Source organism: Candidozyma haemuli (assembly GCF_002926055.2).
Source record: "Candidozyma haemuli strain B11899 chromosome Unknown B_2014730914, whole genome shotgun sequence".
NCBI lineage: Eukaryota > Fungi > Ascomycota > Pichiomycetes > Serinales > Metschnikowiaceae > Candidozyma > Candidozyma haemuli.
In genome coordinates, this window is record NW_020289902.1 from 1628039 (window position 1) to 1646532 (window position 18494).

General features: G+C 45.2%; 7 protein-coding genes across 7 annotated transcripts; 2 read left to right on the forward strand and 5 right to left on the reverse strand. All coding sequences in view use genetic code 12, as the record gives it.

Moving 5' to 3' along the window:
- Positions 1-1897: 1897 nt before the first annotated feature.
- Positions 1898-2595, forward strand: RHO3 (Rho family GTPase; the record flags this gene model as incomplete). Its single annotated transcript, XM_025485217.1, has 2 exons — positions 1898-1928; positions 1982-2595. 2 exons carry the CDS (start codon positions 1898-1900, stop codon positions 2593-2595), a joined length of 645 nt encoding a protein of 214 aa, XP_025340148.1.
- Positions 2596-2804: 209 nt separating this feature from the next.
- Positions 2805-3284, reverse strand: CXQ85_001510 (uncharacterized protein; the record flags this gene model as incomplete). The annotated part of the gene is made up of 1 exon (XM_025485218.1): positions 2805-3284. The coding sequence occupies one exon, from the start codon at positions 3282-3284 to the stop codon at positions 2805-2807; it is 480 nt and encodes a 159-aa protein (XP_025340149.1).
- A 149-nt stretch (positions 3285-3433) lies between these two features.
- On the reverse strand, positions 3434-5434 carry DAL1 (allantoinase; the record flags this gene model as incomplete). The annotated part of the gene is made up of 1 exon (XM_025485219.1): positions 3434-5434. One exon carries the CDS (start codon positions 5432-5434, stop codon positions 3434-3436), a length of 2001 nt encoding a protein of 666 aa, XP_025340150.1.
- Positions 5435-6548: 1114 nt separating this feature from the next.
- On the reverse strand, positions 6549-7712 carry ETR1 (Etr1p; the record flags this gene model as incomplete). The annotated part of the gene is made up of 1 exon (XM_025485220.1): positions 6549-7712. The coding sequence occupies one exon, from the start codon at positions 7710-7712 to the stop codon at positions 6549-6551; it is 1164 nt and encodes a 387-aa protein (XP_025340151.1).
- Positions 7713-11202: 3490 nt separating this feature from the next.
- CXQ85_001513 (OPT family small oligopeptide transporter) lies at positions 11203-13956 on the forward strand (the record flags this gene model as incomplete). The annotated part of the gene is made up of 1 exon (XM_025485221.1): positions 11203-13956. The coding sequence occupies one exon, from the start codon at positions 11203-11205 to the stop codon at positions 13954-13956; it is 2754 nt and encodes a 917-aa protein (XP_025340152.1).
- A 542-nt stretch (positions 13957-14498) lies between these two features.
- On the reverse strand, positions 14499-15134 carry CXQ85_001514 (uncharacterized protein; the record flags this gene model as incomplete). The annotated part of the gene is made up of 1 exon (XM_025485222.1): positions 14499-15134. The coding sequence occupies one exon, from the start codon at positions 15132-15134 to the stop codon at positions 14499-14501; it is 636 nt and encodes a 211-aa protein (XP_025340153.1).
- Positions 15135-15920: 786 nt separating this feature from the next.
- HGT19 (Hgt19p) lies at positions 15921-17813 on the reverse strand (the record flags this gene model as incomplete). The annotated part of the gene is made up of 1 exon (XM_025485223.1): positions 15921-17813. The coding sequence occupies one exon, from the start codon at positions 17811-17813 to the stop codon at positions 15921-15923; it is 1893 nt and encodes a 630-aa protein (XP_025340154.1).
- Between the last annotated feature and the right edge of the window lie 681 nt (positions 17814-18494).

The following is an 18494-nucleotide window of genomic DNA, read 5'->3' on the forward strand; positions in this document are numbered from 1 at the left end:
CTCTCCAGGAGATATGGCAGGAATAATAGCAGGCTGTACCTCCTTTTCTTGTATCGACCTTAATCATTGGTAGGGACGAACACTTCACCGAATGATAGATCCTCGAGACGTAAAAAGTGGTAACTTGCTCGAAACAGCTTGAGCCAGTTGCATTAGGCCAACACCAAAGACTAAGTAAGAATTTCTTGCATTGATAAGACCTCAGGTTAAGTTTATTGGAGTGGGGCCAGATATTCTGGACTAACATAGGATGACCATTGGACCAGATACGTAGAACGTTTCGTTCTTCAGCTAGCTACGTTTCCCGTCATCCAAATAGTCTCCTCGACGGATTCTCCTAACCTGGAAACCGACCAGCCCAAGAGCACTTATTATTCTTTCTTTGGACTACTGGGGTCTCGAGGTTGAGATGCTTATGAGTGATGGGTATCGTCTGGTCGTCATTTTGCCAAAGGTTTGAAAAGAACGAAGCAGTCATTAAAAATTATAGGAGCAGTGAAGAACCCAGATTATTTCATATTACTTTGGGCACCATCAAAGATCTTAAAATGCAACTCTACGTACACTTTTCATTAGCAAGTACTTGAACCCCTCCTTGGGAGCGAAACAACAATTCACTTTGAGCCAGGCATCGCCATTTCTGATCACTTTGGCGCTATCCATATGAGGCATTGCCGACATCTACTGGCTCATTTATACCTAAGCTACCATAAGTTCCCGCCATGCATCCAGATATTCATCATCAGGACAACCCTAAACCTCTACTCGCACGTGATATCCACATGATACTCCACGTGTGAACCATCGTTATAGCATATGTAGGAAATTTTGCATCTTCAAGGAGGGTATTAACAGGGGTCGGCCTCGCAAAGTAAGGAAACTGATTTTACATTACTACAATTTCCTATCCAAGATAGATACTGGTGAAGCGTTGGTGTTGGCAAATTTTAATAATTTTCTATGCCGTTGACTTCTTCGGCAGGAATTTGGCAACCACAGCTATCAAAGCTACATAGAAGCTATATCTAAGCTCTTCCTCCATAACTCCCTTTTTTGGTGTTGACATGTTACGTGATGCCTTGTCTCATAATGGCTGCGAAATAGCCATCTTCGAACCACAAGTACCAGTAAACCACCAGAACACCCACATTCCCTGACCAAAACCAATAGACTCATAACCAGAAACCTACTCCCTTTACATGTAATACCCTTCTTTCCCACCTCCAACCATTAACCTTTAAAGAAATACCTCCCATGTACGTATCATGCAAGCTGCACATCTAAAGCAACACAAAGCAGAACCCACACCTCCATCAAATACCCTCCAAAGGTGAAAACCGCCATATAAAAAATCCTCCACCGCCTCCTTTCCCATGCCCAAAACACGAATCCACTAAAAACAAGGCTTATTCCTCCCAGGGGACCCCTCCTGCTGGTTCCCTTACAGCCACTTCTCAGGAATGGTTGCAAATCGGTATGCAGCCGAGATGCTCACTAAGCGAGCCACCCAACACCACCAGTCAACGCTGAATACGGATAGTAATAAGATTTGGAAGGTGGGAGGAAAAGAGGGATTTGTTGATTTTGAGGTTAAGTAAGCTTTAGGGAAATTGGTGTTTGGACATTCTGGGAGGTTCTGGGAGAGTCTGGTTTGGCTGCTTACTGTGTATGCACAGACAGAGGCACTACTCTTCTGACATGTTCCCATTTTCAACAAAACTCACAAGACCAATATTTATGCTTCCACAGAACCTTCTTTCTTCTTCATCTTCTACCCAATCAACCCATGCATGGCTCCAATTGTGGTGGTGGGTTGGCTGACCCAGAAAGACGGTTCGCACACGTCCTCGTCTAGATATACGCGGTTTATCTACCAACTTTACCTGACAACACCATCATGCCTCTTTGCGGCGGTTCCACCAAGACAAGTATGCCAGTCTAAATTTCACCCAGCTTCTTCGCCCATATACTAACTACCCAGTCCAGCGTAAGATCGTCATTCTCGGCGACGGTGCGTGTGGTAAAACTTCGCTTTTGAATGTCTTCACCAGAGGCTATTTTCCACAGGTATACGAGCCTACCGTGTTTGAAAACTATGTCCATGATATCTTCATTGACGGCCAGCAAGTCCAGCTATCGCTCTGGGATACTGCGGGCCAGGAGGAGTTTGACCGTTTAAGAGCATTATCGTATGCTGATACACATTGCATTATGTTGTGTTTCTCTATAGACTCTCAGGACTCGTTGGAGAATGTCCAGCTGAAATGGGTCGGTGAGATTGCCGACCACTGTGAAGGCGTCAAGCTAGTGCTTGTGGCTTTAAAGTGTGACTTGCGAAACCATGAAGAGGACCAGGCTGAAGAGGATGTGTACCAGTCGCAGAGTCCGTATAATCAGAACAAACGCTTGATTTCGTATGACGAGGGCCTTAGCGTGGCCAAGAAGGTCGGTGCGTTGCGGTACTTGGAGTGTTCGGCAAAGAAAAACAGAGGAGTGAACGAAGCCTTTTCCGAGGCTGCCAGATGTGCTCTCAACGCTAGACCAAAGGGAGCTAACGATAACGAGCCCGAGAAGAAGGGCTGTGTAATTATGTGAGATATGTAATCTCCTTGGCATCTTTCCTTTGCTGCTGCTGCTCTGTTCCGTGTGTGTCCGCACAGCAAAGGCATCTACTTGCATTGATATTGGACCAAAAGTAACACCAGCTGCTGGATAAGCAGTCCGTCGGATCCTTGAATTCGAAAACTATGTACATTAGAGCTAACCCCTATGAAAAAAAGAAAAATTATCTCAAGACGATAACTCTACTGGTTGAACGTTTCTGGCAGAGGCAGCTCCATATATGGCTGCCTCAAGAGCTCCTTTCTTTCCTGCCACACATCCTCAGACAGTCCCTCTGCCTTCTTCTGCAAAAGAATGTCCTTATAATAAGCCTGGACTTTTTGTCTGCGTTCTAGTTCTCTAGCATCTCCAGCTAGCTTATCCACAGTCATTTCCTTTTCAGTAGTGGAACCGTTCCACACAGCAAACCAGAACTTCTTTCTCTCGGCGTCACACGTCGAGTAAGTACCGTATCTATAGTAGTTCTTAATTTGTCCTCCCAATGCAAAACACGCTAGCACGTCGTCGAAAGCGGAAAGTACTGAAAGATCAGTGGGAAACGATGCAACGTCATTTTCACGAACAGTTCGTATAGCGTCTTGTCTTCTCTGGTTGATTTCAGTGTCAGGACTAGAGAAGAGCTCCTGAAACTTTTCAAGCCCGGTATCGTCTTGCTTTGCCATTTATGGTGGTTGATATTCTTCAACTTTGTAGATATTTGATCGCTTCCTACTACTGAGCATTTACGGTGTACAGGTTTGGCTGCAAATGGCCAGTGTGCCCTTAGACAATTATGAAAAATATGTTCTTTTTATGCAGATGCTATATATGCTTAGGCGTGTACTTCCTGGACACGTGGCTCAAGGAGAAGCTTACCCATAGGCAAGTCAGAGTGGCCTTCCTTCAATCCGAACACAGGCACACCTCTCACAAGAGTCTCTACTACTCTTCCTTGGAACTCCATGCCGTCGTAGGCAGTCAACTTGTTTTTGAAGAAGGTCTGGTCGTTACGCACAACGTAGGATGACTTTGGATCGAACACCACCATGTCTGCGTCGTAGCCAACAGCAAGTTTACCCTTGGTGTGGGATAAGCCAACCTGCTTGGCAGTGTTCCAGGAACACCACTTGGTGATTTCCTGAAGCAGCACTGGTGGGTCCAACTTTTGACCTTCGGTGAATAAGATAGGCAACCCAAGACCAACCGATGAGATGCCGCCCCATGCCGAGAAGAAGTCTCCCTTCTCTAAACCTTTAAGCTCAGGTGTACATGGAGAGTGGTCAGAAACAACGGTGGTGATGATGTCGCTACGCAAGGCACGCCATAAAAGCTGTCTGTTGGCGTCCGAGCGGATAGGTGGGCAGCACTTAAAGTGAGTGGAGCAGGCCGAGATCTTTTCGGCTGTAAGCGAAAGGTAGTGGAAGCAAGTCTCTGCTGTGATGGGTAAACCCCTAGACTTGGCAGCTCTCATTAAGGGAATGGCTTCGTGTGTGGCCAAGTGTACGATGTGGAGAGGCACTTCTGGGTGTTTCAAAGAACAGTTGATGATCTCTGCAATGGCAGTGGTTTCGAAATTGTCTGGTCTGGATGCTAGGAACGAAGCGTAGAGGGCAGGGTCAACGTCAGCCAAGGCATCGTCTTCCTTTTGGGCTAACACAAGAGGATCTTCGTAGTTTTCTTTAAGTTCTTCGGCGGTGATTTCATTAGGCTTGGCAAATGGCGTGTCTGTCTTTTCTTCCAAGTTCTCCTGGTGGTTAGGGTTAGCCAATCTGGCGTAACGACCAAACTGAGGCTCGGAACCTTGGAGGTATGGCGACTTGGCCAAAGCAGTTCTTTGTTCGCGTGGAATGTCTCTTTCGTCAACAGACTTTCTTCTTTCTTTATCAGATAACTTGTACTCGTCATCTGGGTTATGTTCGTTGACAAGGTTAGCGACTGGCTTTGGCACAAACGAAGCAGACAGACCAAGATTCAATTCTTCCACTCCACCTGTAAGAGCAACGGGATCGTTATTTGGATCGTTTTCCAACTCGTCCTCGTCGTCATCTGAATCAAGATCTTCAACTTCTCCATTTTCACAGTCGTCATAAGCCACCTTGATATCGTACCCGTTAGGTCCATTTTCTTCAATCTCCACAGAATCCGAAGCCCTCACGTAACAATCGTGAAGTTCATTAGGAACGAGTTTTGGTGTTCTTTCACCCTCGTCAAGTGCCAACACTGGTGGTCTACTGTTAGGCTGCATTTCAGCATGGAACATCAACATTGTGGGCTCACCTTTCACCCTCTTCATAGCCTTGACAATATAATGAGGCGTGATAGCAGGGAACTCATCAACACCCGACTCAATCAAGAAACCTTTAAATCCTCTAACACCCATACGAATCAAAGGCACCAAGTCGTCAAGGTTTGTAGGCACCATACCGCCCCAGAAACCCACATCCACCCATGTCTGGCCCTTGGCAGCGTTAATCTTAAGATTAAAATTAGCCACCGTCGTCGTAGGTGGAATAGCGTTAAGAGGCATATCAATCACCGTAGTAACACCACCGGCAGCAGCGGCTCTCGTACCGGTAGCGAAGCCCTCCCATTCAGTTCTTCCCGGCTCGTTCAAGTGAACATGAGCGTCAACCAAGCCAGGCATAATCACCAAAGGCGAAACGTCTCTATAATCTTCAGGAAGCACATTGAAGTTGTGAAGAGTGGGATGCGATGGAGGAAGCACTTCCTTGACTATGGCAAGGATCTTACCAGTTTCTATGGAAAAGATCACCGTAGCAGGTTCTACCGAGTCGTCCACAAGGACACAAGATGAAGCTAACGCTCTGGACATGGTAGAAAAAAAAGGTGGTTGTAGTTGTAGTTGTTCTTAAATGTGTAGATAAGCGCACTGATAACGGATAAACCTTGGTATTTTGCAACAAAGCGTCGATGCAGCGTTTGTTAAAAAAAGAAAAGCGCACTCTGATAACAACCAACGGACAAATAGAAACCAGCAGATCAGAAACACAAAAGACCTGGTCTTAACTATGGATCACCTAGTCTTCTTATAGTGGAGCGGAATTGTCCGATGGGATGGGGTAGTGACCGATGGAAAAGTTTCGCAGCCATTAGTGAACCGGAGAAGCCCGAGTCGCCAGAAAAAGAAAAGATAGAACTGAGACACCATTGTGAAGAAAAGCTTAAAGGTATGGTTGGCTGGAGGCTTATGCCACAGCGTGGAGTGGCCGAACGTAAGGAAGAACCGTAGCAGAAAAAGAAACGTGGGACCCTCCAGTGGAGTGGTTGGAGTGGATGGAGTGGATGGATGGGTTGTGACTCGGATGGATGTCTGTTGACGCCAGTCAGAGAGTAGGCGTGAAGAGGGTGGTACAGGGGTTGGATGGTGTTTGGGTGGTACAGGGGTTGGAGGTTTAGGGTTGGAAGTCTGAAGTTGTCAGTTTGTTCCTGGCCTGGCCTGGCCTGGCCCTGACGGTCCATGCCAGGGCCATGCCAGAGCTGGTTGTTCACATGTACAGTGGCTCGGCTCTGGAATTGCACTTCCATTCCAGTGGAGTAGTAGCTGAAGAGGCTCTGTCATTGGCAGGGGGAGCCAGGAATACCCCTGAAACTACCCGCTATCCCTTGCTTTTTACTATCGGTAACGTTTGCTCTTATTTGACCAGTGGTGTTGCTTGATCCTGGTCACTCTACAGAAAACATGTTTTTCCAGGCTGGGGAAGGCGTAGCCGGGGTCGTAGGCGTAGCTCTGATCGAACGTTGGAACAATGCACCAGTACACTTCAGCCGGGATGAAGCCCCGGGCTGGGTAGTGTGGGTGGAGGGAAGGAGAGATATGGTGGTTTTTCGCAGCCATTTCGACGTTTTCTACGTCAACCGATAAGGATTAGAGGTACTAGAATCTACAACATTCATGGTACTTTTGTTAATTTTCATCACTTGGGAGATTAAAACTTGACAAGTTGCTTGCCGCTCTTGGAGTTTTCCACACCGCTAATCACGACCTTGGCCAAGTCCTCGTTGCCCCAGACGTTTTCATGGGATGGAGCGTCCAAGAGCTCACCGTTGGTGTACCAGTCAACAATACGGTCGACAGTCTCCCTCTTCAAGTTAGGGTCGCTCTTCAACAACTCAGTGACCCAGAATCCGGCACTGGTGATGTTCTTGAAAATGTGCAAAGAAGTAGGCAATGTGACAGGCTGGAAAGACATACCACCGTAAGTCAACATCAACCCGTTAGGAGCCAATTTTCTGGCAACGCCAGCACTGGACTTACCACCCACACAGTTCAAAGCAAGCTTGATTTCACCGCCTGATTCCTTAAGCCATTGCTTCACCTGAGGCCCAAACTCCTTAGAGTTGTTCTGCTCCTCGGTGATAACCTGAGTGGCACCGCAAACTTCCTTCAAGTCCTTCTTAAGGTCCTCAATCTCTGATCTGTCTCTGACCACAGAAAGCGAGTTGAAACCCAAGAGCTTGGCGATCTGCGAAGCAAACTTACCCACAGCAGAGTTACCACCGTTCTGGATAAACCAGTCCTTGCCTGGGGTCAATTTCACGTAGTGGGTCAACATCAAGTAAGCAGTCAATGGATTCACCGAAAGCGTAGCGCCCTGGTTAATAGAAAGACCCTGTTTCTTACCTTCAGCCTTCGACTGGTCAGGGTTAGGCACCTTCATCATCTTTTCAGCGTCACACAAGGCATACGATCTCCAAGTGCCAAAGTTTACACTGGTAGGAATGGCCCAATCGCCAACCTGGAACTCCTTAACGCCAGAACCAACATGGGTGATTTCAAAGAGTCCCTCGTTACCACCCACAGCCAGCGGTTCCGAAGTGCCCAAGGCAGTAGTCTTTTCAGGCTGACTAGGGTAGACGCCCTGGACCTGATTAATATCGGAAGGGTTAATTGGAGCCCCCAATGTCTTCAAGACAATCTCGTTGGCACCCAACTTGGTCTCGTCAATCTCATAAGTATGGGTCTTCAACACATCCTTGGGTTCACCGTGGGAGGAAAAGATCACAGCGTGGGAAGTGAGCATTCTGGAAATAGGCGAGTAAGGCGTACGCAATTGAGCTCTGAGAGAAGACTTTCCAGCTGAAAGAAACATGGAATAAGTGATTGAGTATTATTTGAGCCAAAAGGTGGGGCAGCTGTTGCTAGTGGGGCCCCTCGGGTTGCATGTAGGAAACTATATAAGGTGGGAAGGGACGATTTGTCAGCAAGGAAGGGAAAGTGGGTTGTAGTTGGGGAATTTGTCAGCGGAACGGGTATAGATGGTGATGGTTGGGTAAATTGGGAAAAATGGGTGGTTTTGGAAAGGTGGGGTGTAGAGACAGTGGGAGGTTATCCATGGGTAAATGTATTTCTTGTACTTCGCAGGATGATTGTATTTCGCAGCCATTTTTCCACGGAATGGGAGAAACTGGAAAAGTGGAAGGGGAAGGGTTGGTGAAAAAAAAAAAAAAAGAAAGGAAAGCAAAGAGTTTTGAGGAATTGGAAAATAAGGGAAAAAGGGAAGTCGATTGGAACGGACGGTGGAGCTGCTGGAGGTGGTTATTGTCGGCTTGGTGGCTGCAAACTGCCGAGAAAATAGAGAGGGAACATGTCTGGCAGGGACTTATGTCTTGGAAGTGAATAATGGGTGGATTATTTTTGGGGAAATGCCATTTTGGAAGCGATAACTGAATAGATATGTAAATAGATACGTAGTTAGGCAGCACTAGGTGGCAGCAGTAGGGAAGAAGATACCTGGAACATATAGTTAAGCCTCTGTGAATGCTTCCTTTATTCTGGCAATGGAACATAGAAGTTGCGATGGTTCACTTTATTCAATGTTTCTCAACACAGGATATGACCAGCACCGGTCATTTACGTGGTCTTCTAGCATGTAGGCAACAACTGCTATTTGACCAAGGAACGGACACTGTTACAGGAAGAACAACGTCATCATATGAACTTTGAAAAGTCTTAACTGAGAGAGTTCCCTAACATGCTATTTGATGAACAGCTTCAGCGTAGGCGAAGACGGGAATAACAGAGAAGGTCAATTGCTTTTGCGTTGTATAATTAGGTTATCTCTTCTGACATGATAAGTTCTTCGATCTTTGAGAAAGATTCTGTAGTCAACTTATTCTTCGCTTGTATCTTAGCAGGACAAAGTTTAGGCTTCTGTTTTGGGCCTGGCCTCTTCCTTGATGATCATGACCGATTCAATAAATGTATTTTTATCCAGTAGGAGTCAAGTTCAGGATACAACTCTGGGTATCACAGATCCAGTTCTTCATGATAAAACGACACTTGTTGAACCCTATTATCCAGTGTAAGCTTCAGTATGATCGTACAGTCCCCTTAGGATGTCAAGTCTTTTGAATTGGCCTCCTGATCATTAGTATGTAGCACCAAGCCATATAATTATCCTTCGTTTTCGTTTTTATTTTTAATAAAAATTTAAACTTCAACTCGCTAGGACTCGTGGATTTGGAATAGATGCTGATATATGTCCAACATGACTACGCAAGGGGATATGTTGCTACTTCCCTTTCACACGCCAAAGCCACCAAAAGCAATATATTAACTACTCTAACATCCCTTAAGCATCTTCATTTACCGGGATATCTCTTGTGATCATTAGATCTACCTATTTATCTTTTATGTGTCAGAGATTACAATGAATAGAAAAAACATACCCGACTTTTATTCCATGGCAATAACTACTACTTGATGAAATAAACGCTTTGTAAGAAATGAGAAGTATAATCTTTAATTATCCACTATTGACACCGTCCAACTCAGGCTCCACCAGCTCAGCAAAATTTATCAACACATTATTTTCAAGAGCATACTCTCCTCCTGAAGCATATTTTGTTGAAGAAGTTACAAACAAGGGAACGGAATTCCTCGTCCAAAATATTGTGGTGTCAGAATTATTTCCTATTCATTTCCATTCATTCAATGCCAAATGACTTAAAAATGCACGGCTCTGATTTGCGCTAATTCTTCCAAGACATTCAATGGACATCAACTGATCCCGAGCGGCCCCAAAAGCCAAAACAGGGTGTCACAAAATTGTGGTTCATTCGATGATTCAGTCGGTCTTAGCTACAAGAGTCGAATGAAACATAAGAGAAATAATTAGCTGACCTTTGTTCTGCAAATATTCAGTAATTAATTCATGCCACATCATGTCCAGTGAGAAGATTAGAACAGGAGCTTCTGCTGATAAGCTGGTCATCGGCTTATCAATATAAACACCGACGTGACAGGAGCCACTTGCTCGAAGAAGTGTATTTCGGCGCCTCACCCAAGAGTTAGCGCCACATACAACACGGTCGTTCCCCAAATCTTGCGCCGTACATGGTAAAGGTGATATGTTGCAGAATATCTAGATAGTAGGAAGGAACTGCTTATAGAGGATAAGAAGGGAATCAATAAAGAGAGCAAAGGAAAGAAAAGTTAAGTAGCTCAAAGACAAGAGTAAGAGGTCCACAGATGGTATACTTGTAGAGTAATGGACCTCAGTTAATCTTCTCTTCCATTTAAACTTCGACAAGTAAGAAAACCCCAGCAAACTCAAATAGACGAATTTCATGCTTTGTTACCAATATCACCGGTATTGCTTGATATTTTCCCTATCGTTGAGCTCACGGTATCGCCTGATGCATGGCCGCTAATAAACATTTACACAGTTGAGTCAAGCTTCCAAGGAAAAATACCCAAGTTTGACACCAATCCCCTTATGCCAAGATATGTTGACAGTCAATGGCACAGCCAAGAAACTAAGCGAGTCGGGATTAGAAAACTGTGGATGTCGATGTACTGATATAAACTATCATGATGTTACCTCTAAGGTGAGATGAATAAGACGCCTGGCTTAGTGTGCTTGTCTTGAGCCAAGGTAGACTTCACCTTGCCAAGACACTCCTTCAAAGTTATTACTGTGGTTGCAACCAGAGGGGTATTGTAGGTTCGGATTTGATGAGCTACTTTGATGGCCTTTAAAGTATATCTCAATACCTCTGCTACTAAGGAGTTAGTGAATATTGGAAGAATAAATCCGATGATATGCACTGATAAGGATGGTAAAAAAAAAGCAGCGTAGTCTTATGAAGAAATGCCAGGCGGTTATTCCAGTGCCATGCGGCTTCGTCGGCTCTGTGTTCACTGGACCATCATTGTCTGACTCGAAAAGCCCCACACTTTACGAAGCTTATTTCTGTAGTATTAAAACCTTACCTTTACCATATCCATAGCTTCTTTGGCCAAGCAATAACAACCAGGTACCCTTGCCAGCCGCACATTCTTTGGCACCTTTCAAAGTGTGGTTGTTGAGCCTTGGCAACGAAGGGCACTGGCAACAGCTTCGGAACTGCAGTTCCTTCTAATTATCATTTCGTTGCATTCTTGGAGTCCGCCTGATAAGAAAAATTATCTCATTATAGAAAACCTTGCATGAAAGCCACATATGAGGATATGGTTATGTAGTTTACCTCTCATGCATGTTTTGCAACCATTTCAAAACCTTGTGTAGCCATGTCCACCAAGAAGAACAGAATATATAAACGTAGCGGGACACCAATAAATTCAACCACCAGGAAATCATGGCCGAGAAAGAGAACCCCATTGTCAACGTTGCTAGTATTACTAGTGACCATGACAGGAAAGACTTTGGTGCTTATGCTGTTGACTTGAATGCTGCAAACAAGCAGCATGTTGGTTTGAATGATTCCATCAACGAACTTACTGTTGACCAGAAGTTCTACATTCTTAAAAGAATGGAACAGGATAACCTTGAGGATTTCGACGACTTGCCTCCCAGTGGTGTGTTTATGATTGATAAAGTGGCCCACTTGGATATCAACGAAGCCGAGGTTATCCTTAAGGACTTCTTGAAGGAGCACAGAGACGACGTTAATATTAGTATTGAGTACTACGACTTTGTTGAGCTGCTTGCTCTTCACGAGTCTTCTGGTGTTGTTCATGGTCCTTCTGTGGAGGGTAAGGAAACTTCTTCAGAGAACGAGAAGGATGTGATTTCTAACGAGAAAGATGAGGCTATCGTTCAAGAAAGATCTATTGAATCTGATGAACCAGCCAAATGGAACACCATCTTTGACTGGGAGTTGCAGGCTAGAGCTGAAGCCGCTTTGATCGCTTACTGGTCGCCATACCCAGAAGTGAGAGCTGTTACTGATCCTTTTGATGATCCAGAGACGCCTTGTGAAACTGTCAGAGTTTACTTTCTTGGTTTGATTTGGGTTATTCTTGGTACATTCATTGGTCAATACTTCAGTGAGAGACAGCCAGGTATTGGTTTGGGTTCAAAGGTTGTTCAGCTTTTTATTTTCCCTATGGGTAAGTTCCTTGCTACAGTGCTTCCTGCTAAGAAGTTCAAGGTTTGGAAATGGACTATTAATCTTAACCCTGGTCCTTGGAGTCACAAAGAACAAATGTTGACTACGTTGTTCTACAGTGTCAGTGGTGGTGGTGTCTATGCTTCCTACTTCATTGTGCTTCAGAAGTTAGAGCTTTTCTACAATAACCCAGACTTTGATTTTGGTGGCCAGATTCTTCTTGTGCTTGCTTCCAACTTTATGGGTTTCGGTTTGGCTGGTATTTTCCGTAAGTTTGTCGTTTACCCTGTTACTGCTGTTTGGCCAACGCTTCTTCCAACACTTGCAGTCAATAAGGCCTTGACTAAGCCAGAGAAGAAGGAGAACATTAACGGATGGAAGATTTCCAGATTTTCTTTCTTCTTTATTGTTTTCGGTTGCTCGTTTGTCTACTTCTGGATTCCAAATGTCCTTTTCAGTGCTCTTACCTACTTCAACTGGATCTCCTGGGCTGCTCCAGATAACTTCAATGTTGCTACCATCACTGGATCATTCTCCGGTCTTGGACTCAACCCTATCACCTCCTTTGACTTCAACATCATTGGTACTAGTGGATTCATCGTTCCATTCTTTGCATACGTGAACAATTACTTGGGTATTGTTCTGGGTCTTTTCGTCATTGCTGGTCTTTGGTGGACAAACTATAAGTGGACCGCCTACTTGCCAATCAACTCCAACCGTATTTTCACCAACAAGGGTAAGCCATACTCTGTCACTGCAGTTTTGGGTGAAGACAAACACCTTGACCCAGAGAAGTACGCCCAGGTTGGTCCACCATTTTACAGTGCTGCCAACCTTGTGGTTTACGGTACTTTCCTTGCCATGTACCCATTGAACTTCTTTTACGTGATGCTTACCAACTTTGACCAAATTAAGTTTGCCATGATCGGTTTGGTCAAGTCCTTTGATTTTAGAAAGAGACGCTCCACCTACGATGGTTTCGATGATCCATTCAGTGTTTCAATGAAGAGGTACGCTGAAGTTCCAGAATGGTGGTTTACCATTATCTTGGTTCTTTGTTTGGTGTTTGCTATCATCAACGTCCAGATTTACGATTTGCACACTCCAGTGTGGACTATTTTCTTTGCCCTTGTCTTAAATTTTGTCTTCTTGTTGCCTTTCGTCATTGTGTACGCTGCCACCGGTTCCAGTTTGTCCATCAATGTGTTGCTTGAGATGATCATCGGTTACGCCTTGCCAGGAAACGGTACTGCCTTGAACTTCGTCAAGACCTTGGGTACTAACATTGATGCCCAGGCTGAAAACTATATCACCAACCAGAAACAAGCTCACTACTGGAGAATCCCACCAAGATCTCTCTTCAGAGTTCAAATGCTTTCTGTGCTTGTTAACAGTTTTGTCGCTGTGGGCACTATCAACCTTGTCATCAACAGTGTGGAAAACTTGTGTTCTCCATTACAGCCACAAAGATTCACCTGTCCAGGATCCACCACTTTCTACTCTGCTTCCGTCTTCTGGGGTGTCATTGGTCCAAAGAAGGTGTTTGGTGGTCTCTACCCTATTTTCCAGTGGTGTTTCTTGATTGGTTTCCTTTTGGTGTTCCCATGTTGGGCTCTTAAGAGGTACTTTGGCAGAACTGTCATTGGTAAGTACTTCCACCCAATTCTCTTCACCTTTGGTTTCATGGCTTATGCCCCTTACAACTTGTCTTACAGCACTCCAGGCTTGTATGTGAGTATTGCTTTCATGTACTATATCAGAAAGAAGTACACTGCCTGGTGGGAGAAGTACAACTATATTCTCGCCAGTGGTATTGGAGGAGGTATTGCCTTCAGTGCCATTATTATCTTCTTTGCTGTCCATTACCATGGCTACCGTGTCTCCTGGTGGGGTAACACTGTCAACTCGACTGTTCTTGATTACACTTACCCAGTGAGACTCAATGTTACCGAACATGCTCCTGACGGATACTTTGGTCCTAGAGTTGGTAACTTCCCATAAGTTTACTTTGGTTGGTTGTGATTTGTTGATGTTTGTGTTAAGAGATCTCCTCGTAATATAGCCTAAGTGGTCGAAAGAGTTGTGTTTAATATAAAGTTAATTCAAAGATAAACAAGCCTTGCAGTACCCATAACACTCTATATCCACATTAGCAGTCGTCAGTGATTGGCTTGATTAGATTTCTTTCTACAGATCTGGTGCTCGAGGACTTATGGCTCTAGCTTTTTGGTACTTTTTTAACAGCTAGCGAAGGAACGAACCTGCCTTGATGATGCTTCATCTATTGTTGTTAACCCAAAGTACCACAAAACCAAAATGGCTGCGAAATATCCATGGTTTTGATACCCTATCGCTGCACCATCAAACCAGCCCAGCCATGTTATCATGAAACTTCTTTTATTTGTCATAATGAATGCAAATTCATGCAATTGGCATTTGGAGCCGTAGGGACCAGACAAAACCAATCCCTGAAAACCCCTGTCTAACTCCATCCCCGTAATCCTAGCACCAGGCTATATTCTATGCACATAAAGCTGCAGCGTCTACTCGGCCTTCTTCTGAGCATCACGCTTGGCCTTCAACTTGAAACGAGTGTTCTGGATCGTGCCCACGACAAAGTACACCAACGAGAAGAACACCACCCAAAGCTCTGGAGGCAAGAAGTTCTGAGCGACCGTCATGGCCACAATGGTCGTTCCCAAAGACGTTCTATACACGGTAGGGAAGTTTCTCTTCACCCCCACATAAAGAACATTCAACAAGCGCTTGATCTCGCCAAACCCAGCACCACTCGACTTGTACCCGTTCAAAAACAGAAGCCACGCCACATACACAGCACTCAAGCACGGCGTCACCGTACACAAGGAAGTCAACAACTGCAAAAGCTTCATCTTAGGCGTAAGCTTCCCCTGGAAGAACTTGTTAAGCACCCCATACAAGTTATGAGAAATTGGCGTGGCAATACACGCGCCATAAAACACCATCTGCAAAATCCTAGGGCTAAGAACGTGTCTAACCTTGACTTTACTGCCCAACACATTGAGCTCTGTCTTCCTGGTGTCTCCGGAGATACCCGACGCTATCATTTCGTTTAACGCCGCAAGCACCCCTGAGGTTGCCAGTTTTGTGAGGAGCGGGTACTTCGAAAGATAAAAAAGGTATTGTTTGTTAAGGGACATGAAAAAGTGCAGTTTTTCAAGGCATTTTCTGGGGACTTCCGGGTATTTAAATGCCCTGGCGCTGATAACAGTACGAGTCGATTTTTCCGCGCCTTTGCCTGGAAGTTCCCCACTCTCTGACAATACTCCACCAGAGTCAAGCGGAGATAGCCGGAAGAGTCCAAGAGTTCATCGGCTTGCCGATGGACTCGAAGGGCTCTAAGGGAGAGGAAGAGAAAGAGGACTAGGAAAAAAAGAACTGGAAGAAAGGACAGGAAGAAAGGGCTAGGTGGAAGACAGAGTCCAGATGGGAGGGTACTGAGGTTCATGGAGAAGTGGTGGAAATTAATGAGACGTGATTTTGACTAATTTTCATGTATTGCATAAATTGACCTGTTTCAGCTTAATTACTAGTACTGTTTAGTCGTCTTGGGCCTGGGTTTTGGGGGTACTTGATTGGTGGAGGGAGCGGTATTCTTGGTATATGTTTTTTCGCAGCCATTTGTGAATGGCCCTGGAATGGCCCTGAAATGCTCCAATAGTAGAAGTGTATAGTAAGCGAAAGGGAGTGTTAGATGTTGTGGGATTGGTATAAGAGGTTGGCTTGGGGGAGTGGAGGGTTTAAGGTTTTGTATTTGCCTGGCGTGTTTGGCGTTACGGTTTATGTTCTCCATATGTATATATGTATATACATAGGTGACCTTCATTTCCATACTAACTGGATTTCTTCCCTCTACACTTCCACTTTCTATATACCTACACCTCCTCAAAAGATAATCGTGTACTCGTATATCAAAATTAAAATAACTAGATGTCCTCCTCGTGGGAGACCTCGGTCTTCTCGTTCCAAGCTGGGTTGGTAACGGCCATTCTCTGGTGATGGTAGATTGGAGGCAATGGTTCCACCTTCTGTCTGAGGACATACTTTCTGATGTTGTTGATAAACTCTCTCGTTCTGTAGATGGCGTGCTTCCGGAGCGAAACGCCAAACACATCGTCCAACTCTTCCAAGGTCAAGCCCTTGGTTTCAGGCAAGAACCACAACACCAAGAAGAAACCAACAACGTTCCACGCAGCGTACCAGCCAAAGGCACCGGTGACAGTGAAGGCATTTCTCAATCTTGGCCAGGTGAAGGCCAAAATAAAGTTAAAGAACCAACACGTAGCAGTAGCGAAACCCATACCCAAGTCACGAATGTACAAGGGGAACGCTTCGGCAGAGTAGGTAAATGGCACTGGACCTTCACCAGACGAGTAAACTGCAGTGAACAAGTAGATACCTGTCGCTACACCAGCCAATCTGCCCTTCTCGTTATCTTCAGGAGTCAAGAAACTGAAACCAGCAACAAGCAAAAAGATAGCCATCAAGGGGAACGTGGTAAGCAACAAGTTTCTTCTACCAAATGTATCAATGGTGTAGATAGCAGGAATGGCAAAGACGAAATTGATCATACCGAAACCCCAAGAAGCCAACATGGCTTTGACTTCAGACAAGTTGGACTCAATGAAAATAGACGAGGAATAGTAGGCAATAACGTTGATACCACAGAACTGCTGCATGAACATAACAATCCATGCACCCAAAGCACCGTTTCTGTTTCTTCTAATGGTGAACATCTCATAGACTCTCTTCCAGGAAGGCACACCAACATAAGACTTTTCTTCAGAAAGCAAAACGTACTGGTAGAAAGTGTCACGAGCAGCTTCGATTTCGGTATGACGCAACACTTTATAGGACTCGTAAGCTTCCTTATGTCTGTCCTTACCCATAAGCCAACGAGGAGACTCAGGAACGAATGGAATCTGGAACAAGACAATGATGGCAGGAATGGAAGCCGAACCCAACATCAATCTCCAGTTCAAACCACCGGAAATACCGTTTCTACCAACATGGTAAAAGGCAAGCGAAGAAACGTAACCAAACATAATACCCACAGCGGTAAAGAACTGCCAAAGCATAACCAAGGAACCTCTAATAGTGGCTGGAGTAGTTTCGGCAGCATAAGCAGGGACAGTGGCAGACTTAACACCCACACCGATACCCATACAGAAACGAGCAATAAACAAGTGGTACCACTTCAAGTTGACAAGACCTTGCCAAATACAAGTAATGGCCGAGATGAAACAAGTCCAGAAAATGGTCCATTTTCTGCCCAACATTCTGTTCCAAAAGTCCGAAGTCCAACAGGCAATAGCACAACACAAGTAAGGAGCACCATTGACAAGACCTTCAATCAAATCAGCATTCTTCATTTTATCAATACCCATTTCTTTTACATAGAAAAGCTGGGCACCGTTAACAACAGATTCATCCATACCTTGCACGGCAGCAGCCATAGAGCCCAAGGCGATAACCTCCACCAACTTACGCGGAATATGCCATCTAGCAGTAACCTCTTTATTCAAGGAGATTTTTTCCTCCTCGTTTAAAAACTCCATAGAGTTAAAATCCTCCGGGTTTCTAGCCAAAGCAGCCGCTCTGGCGAAAAGCTCCGGCTCCAAGCCATGTTTCAAGGCATAGTTTCTGCCCATTTGCATGGCCTGTTTCTCAGAGTACTGAGACAAGATATTACCTCTTTCGCCACCACGAGTCTCGTCGGCGCCAGAGGGTAGCAACGAGTCAGCCACCGACTTATGTTTCGAGTCAGTCAGTGACGACAGTTCAAGAAGCGTTTCATGTTGAATCTTCTCGTCAGACATTTTGCACTATTTTTTGCAACCACGCGAGTGTTTCCCAATTCAGACGTGAGCCAAGAACGAAGCAAGCTTGGAATTAACGGTTTCAGATATTCGGTGGGCCAAGAACGTCAGCCAAGAGAAGGAAATATGTCAAGCGGGGCACGTCAAGAAAAGACTTAGTATACAAAAAAAAAAGGGAATCTACACATTCATCCTGGCGGAACCCACCGTCTATTTATACCTCTGCCAGGCTTATTAAAAAAAGGATATGAACACACGGCACCGAGCCGGGGGGGCAGTACAAACAAGTAGAAGCCAGAAGCAGGACAGACAGGTCTGGGGAGGGACATTGCCCCACATGAGGCCGACTGGGTGCAGTACAGACTTCATTTTGCCAGTTGTGGGTTTCCAGGCTTACAATAAGCAGGGTAGGAAAATAATAATTGGAATATGGTGGATCGTGGCTTGGTGATTGTGGGCGGGTGTGAGGTTTGTGCCAGGTACGAGGTTGGTGGTGGAAGAGCGAGAAGGTAGCTCGAGGCCGAGCCGCAGAAGTAGGGTAGGTTTACCGCCGTGCAAGTGAAAAAAAAATACGTGAACAATTAGGTTGGGGGCTAAAGAAAAAAGACGTGATTTTGTGGGTACTGGCGGGTCGGTTTTTCCGGTCGTGACGGCTTGGCAACGTTAGCTGGTGGGCAGTGG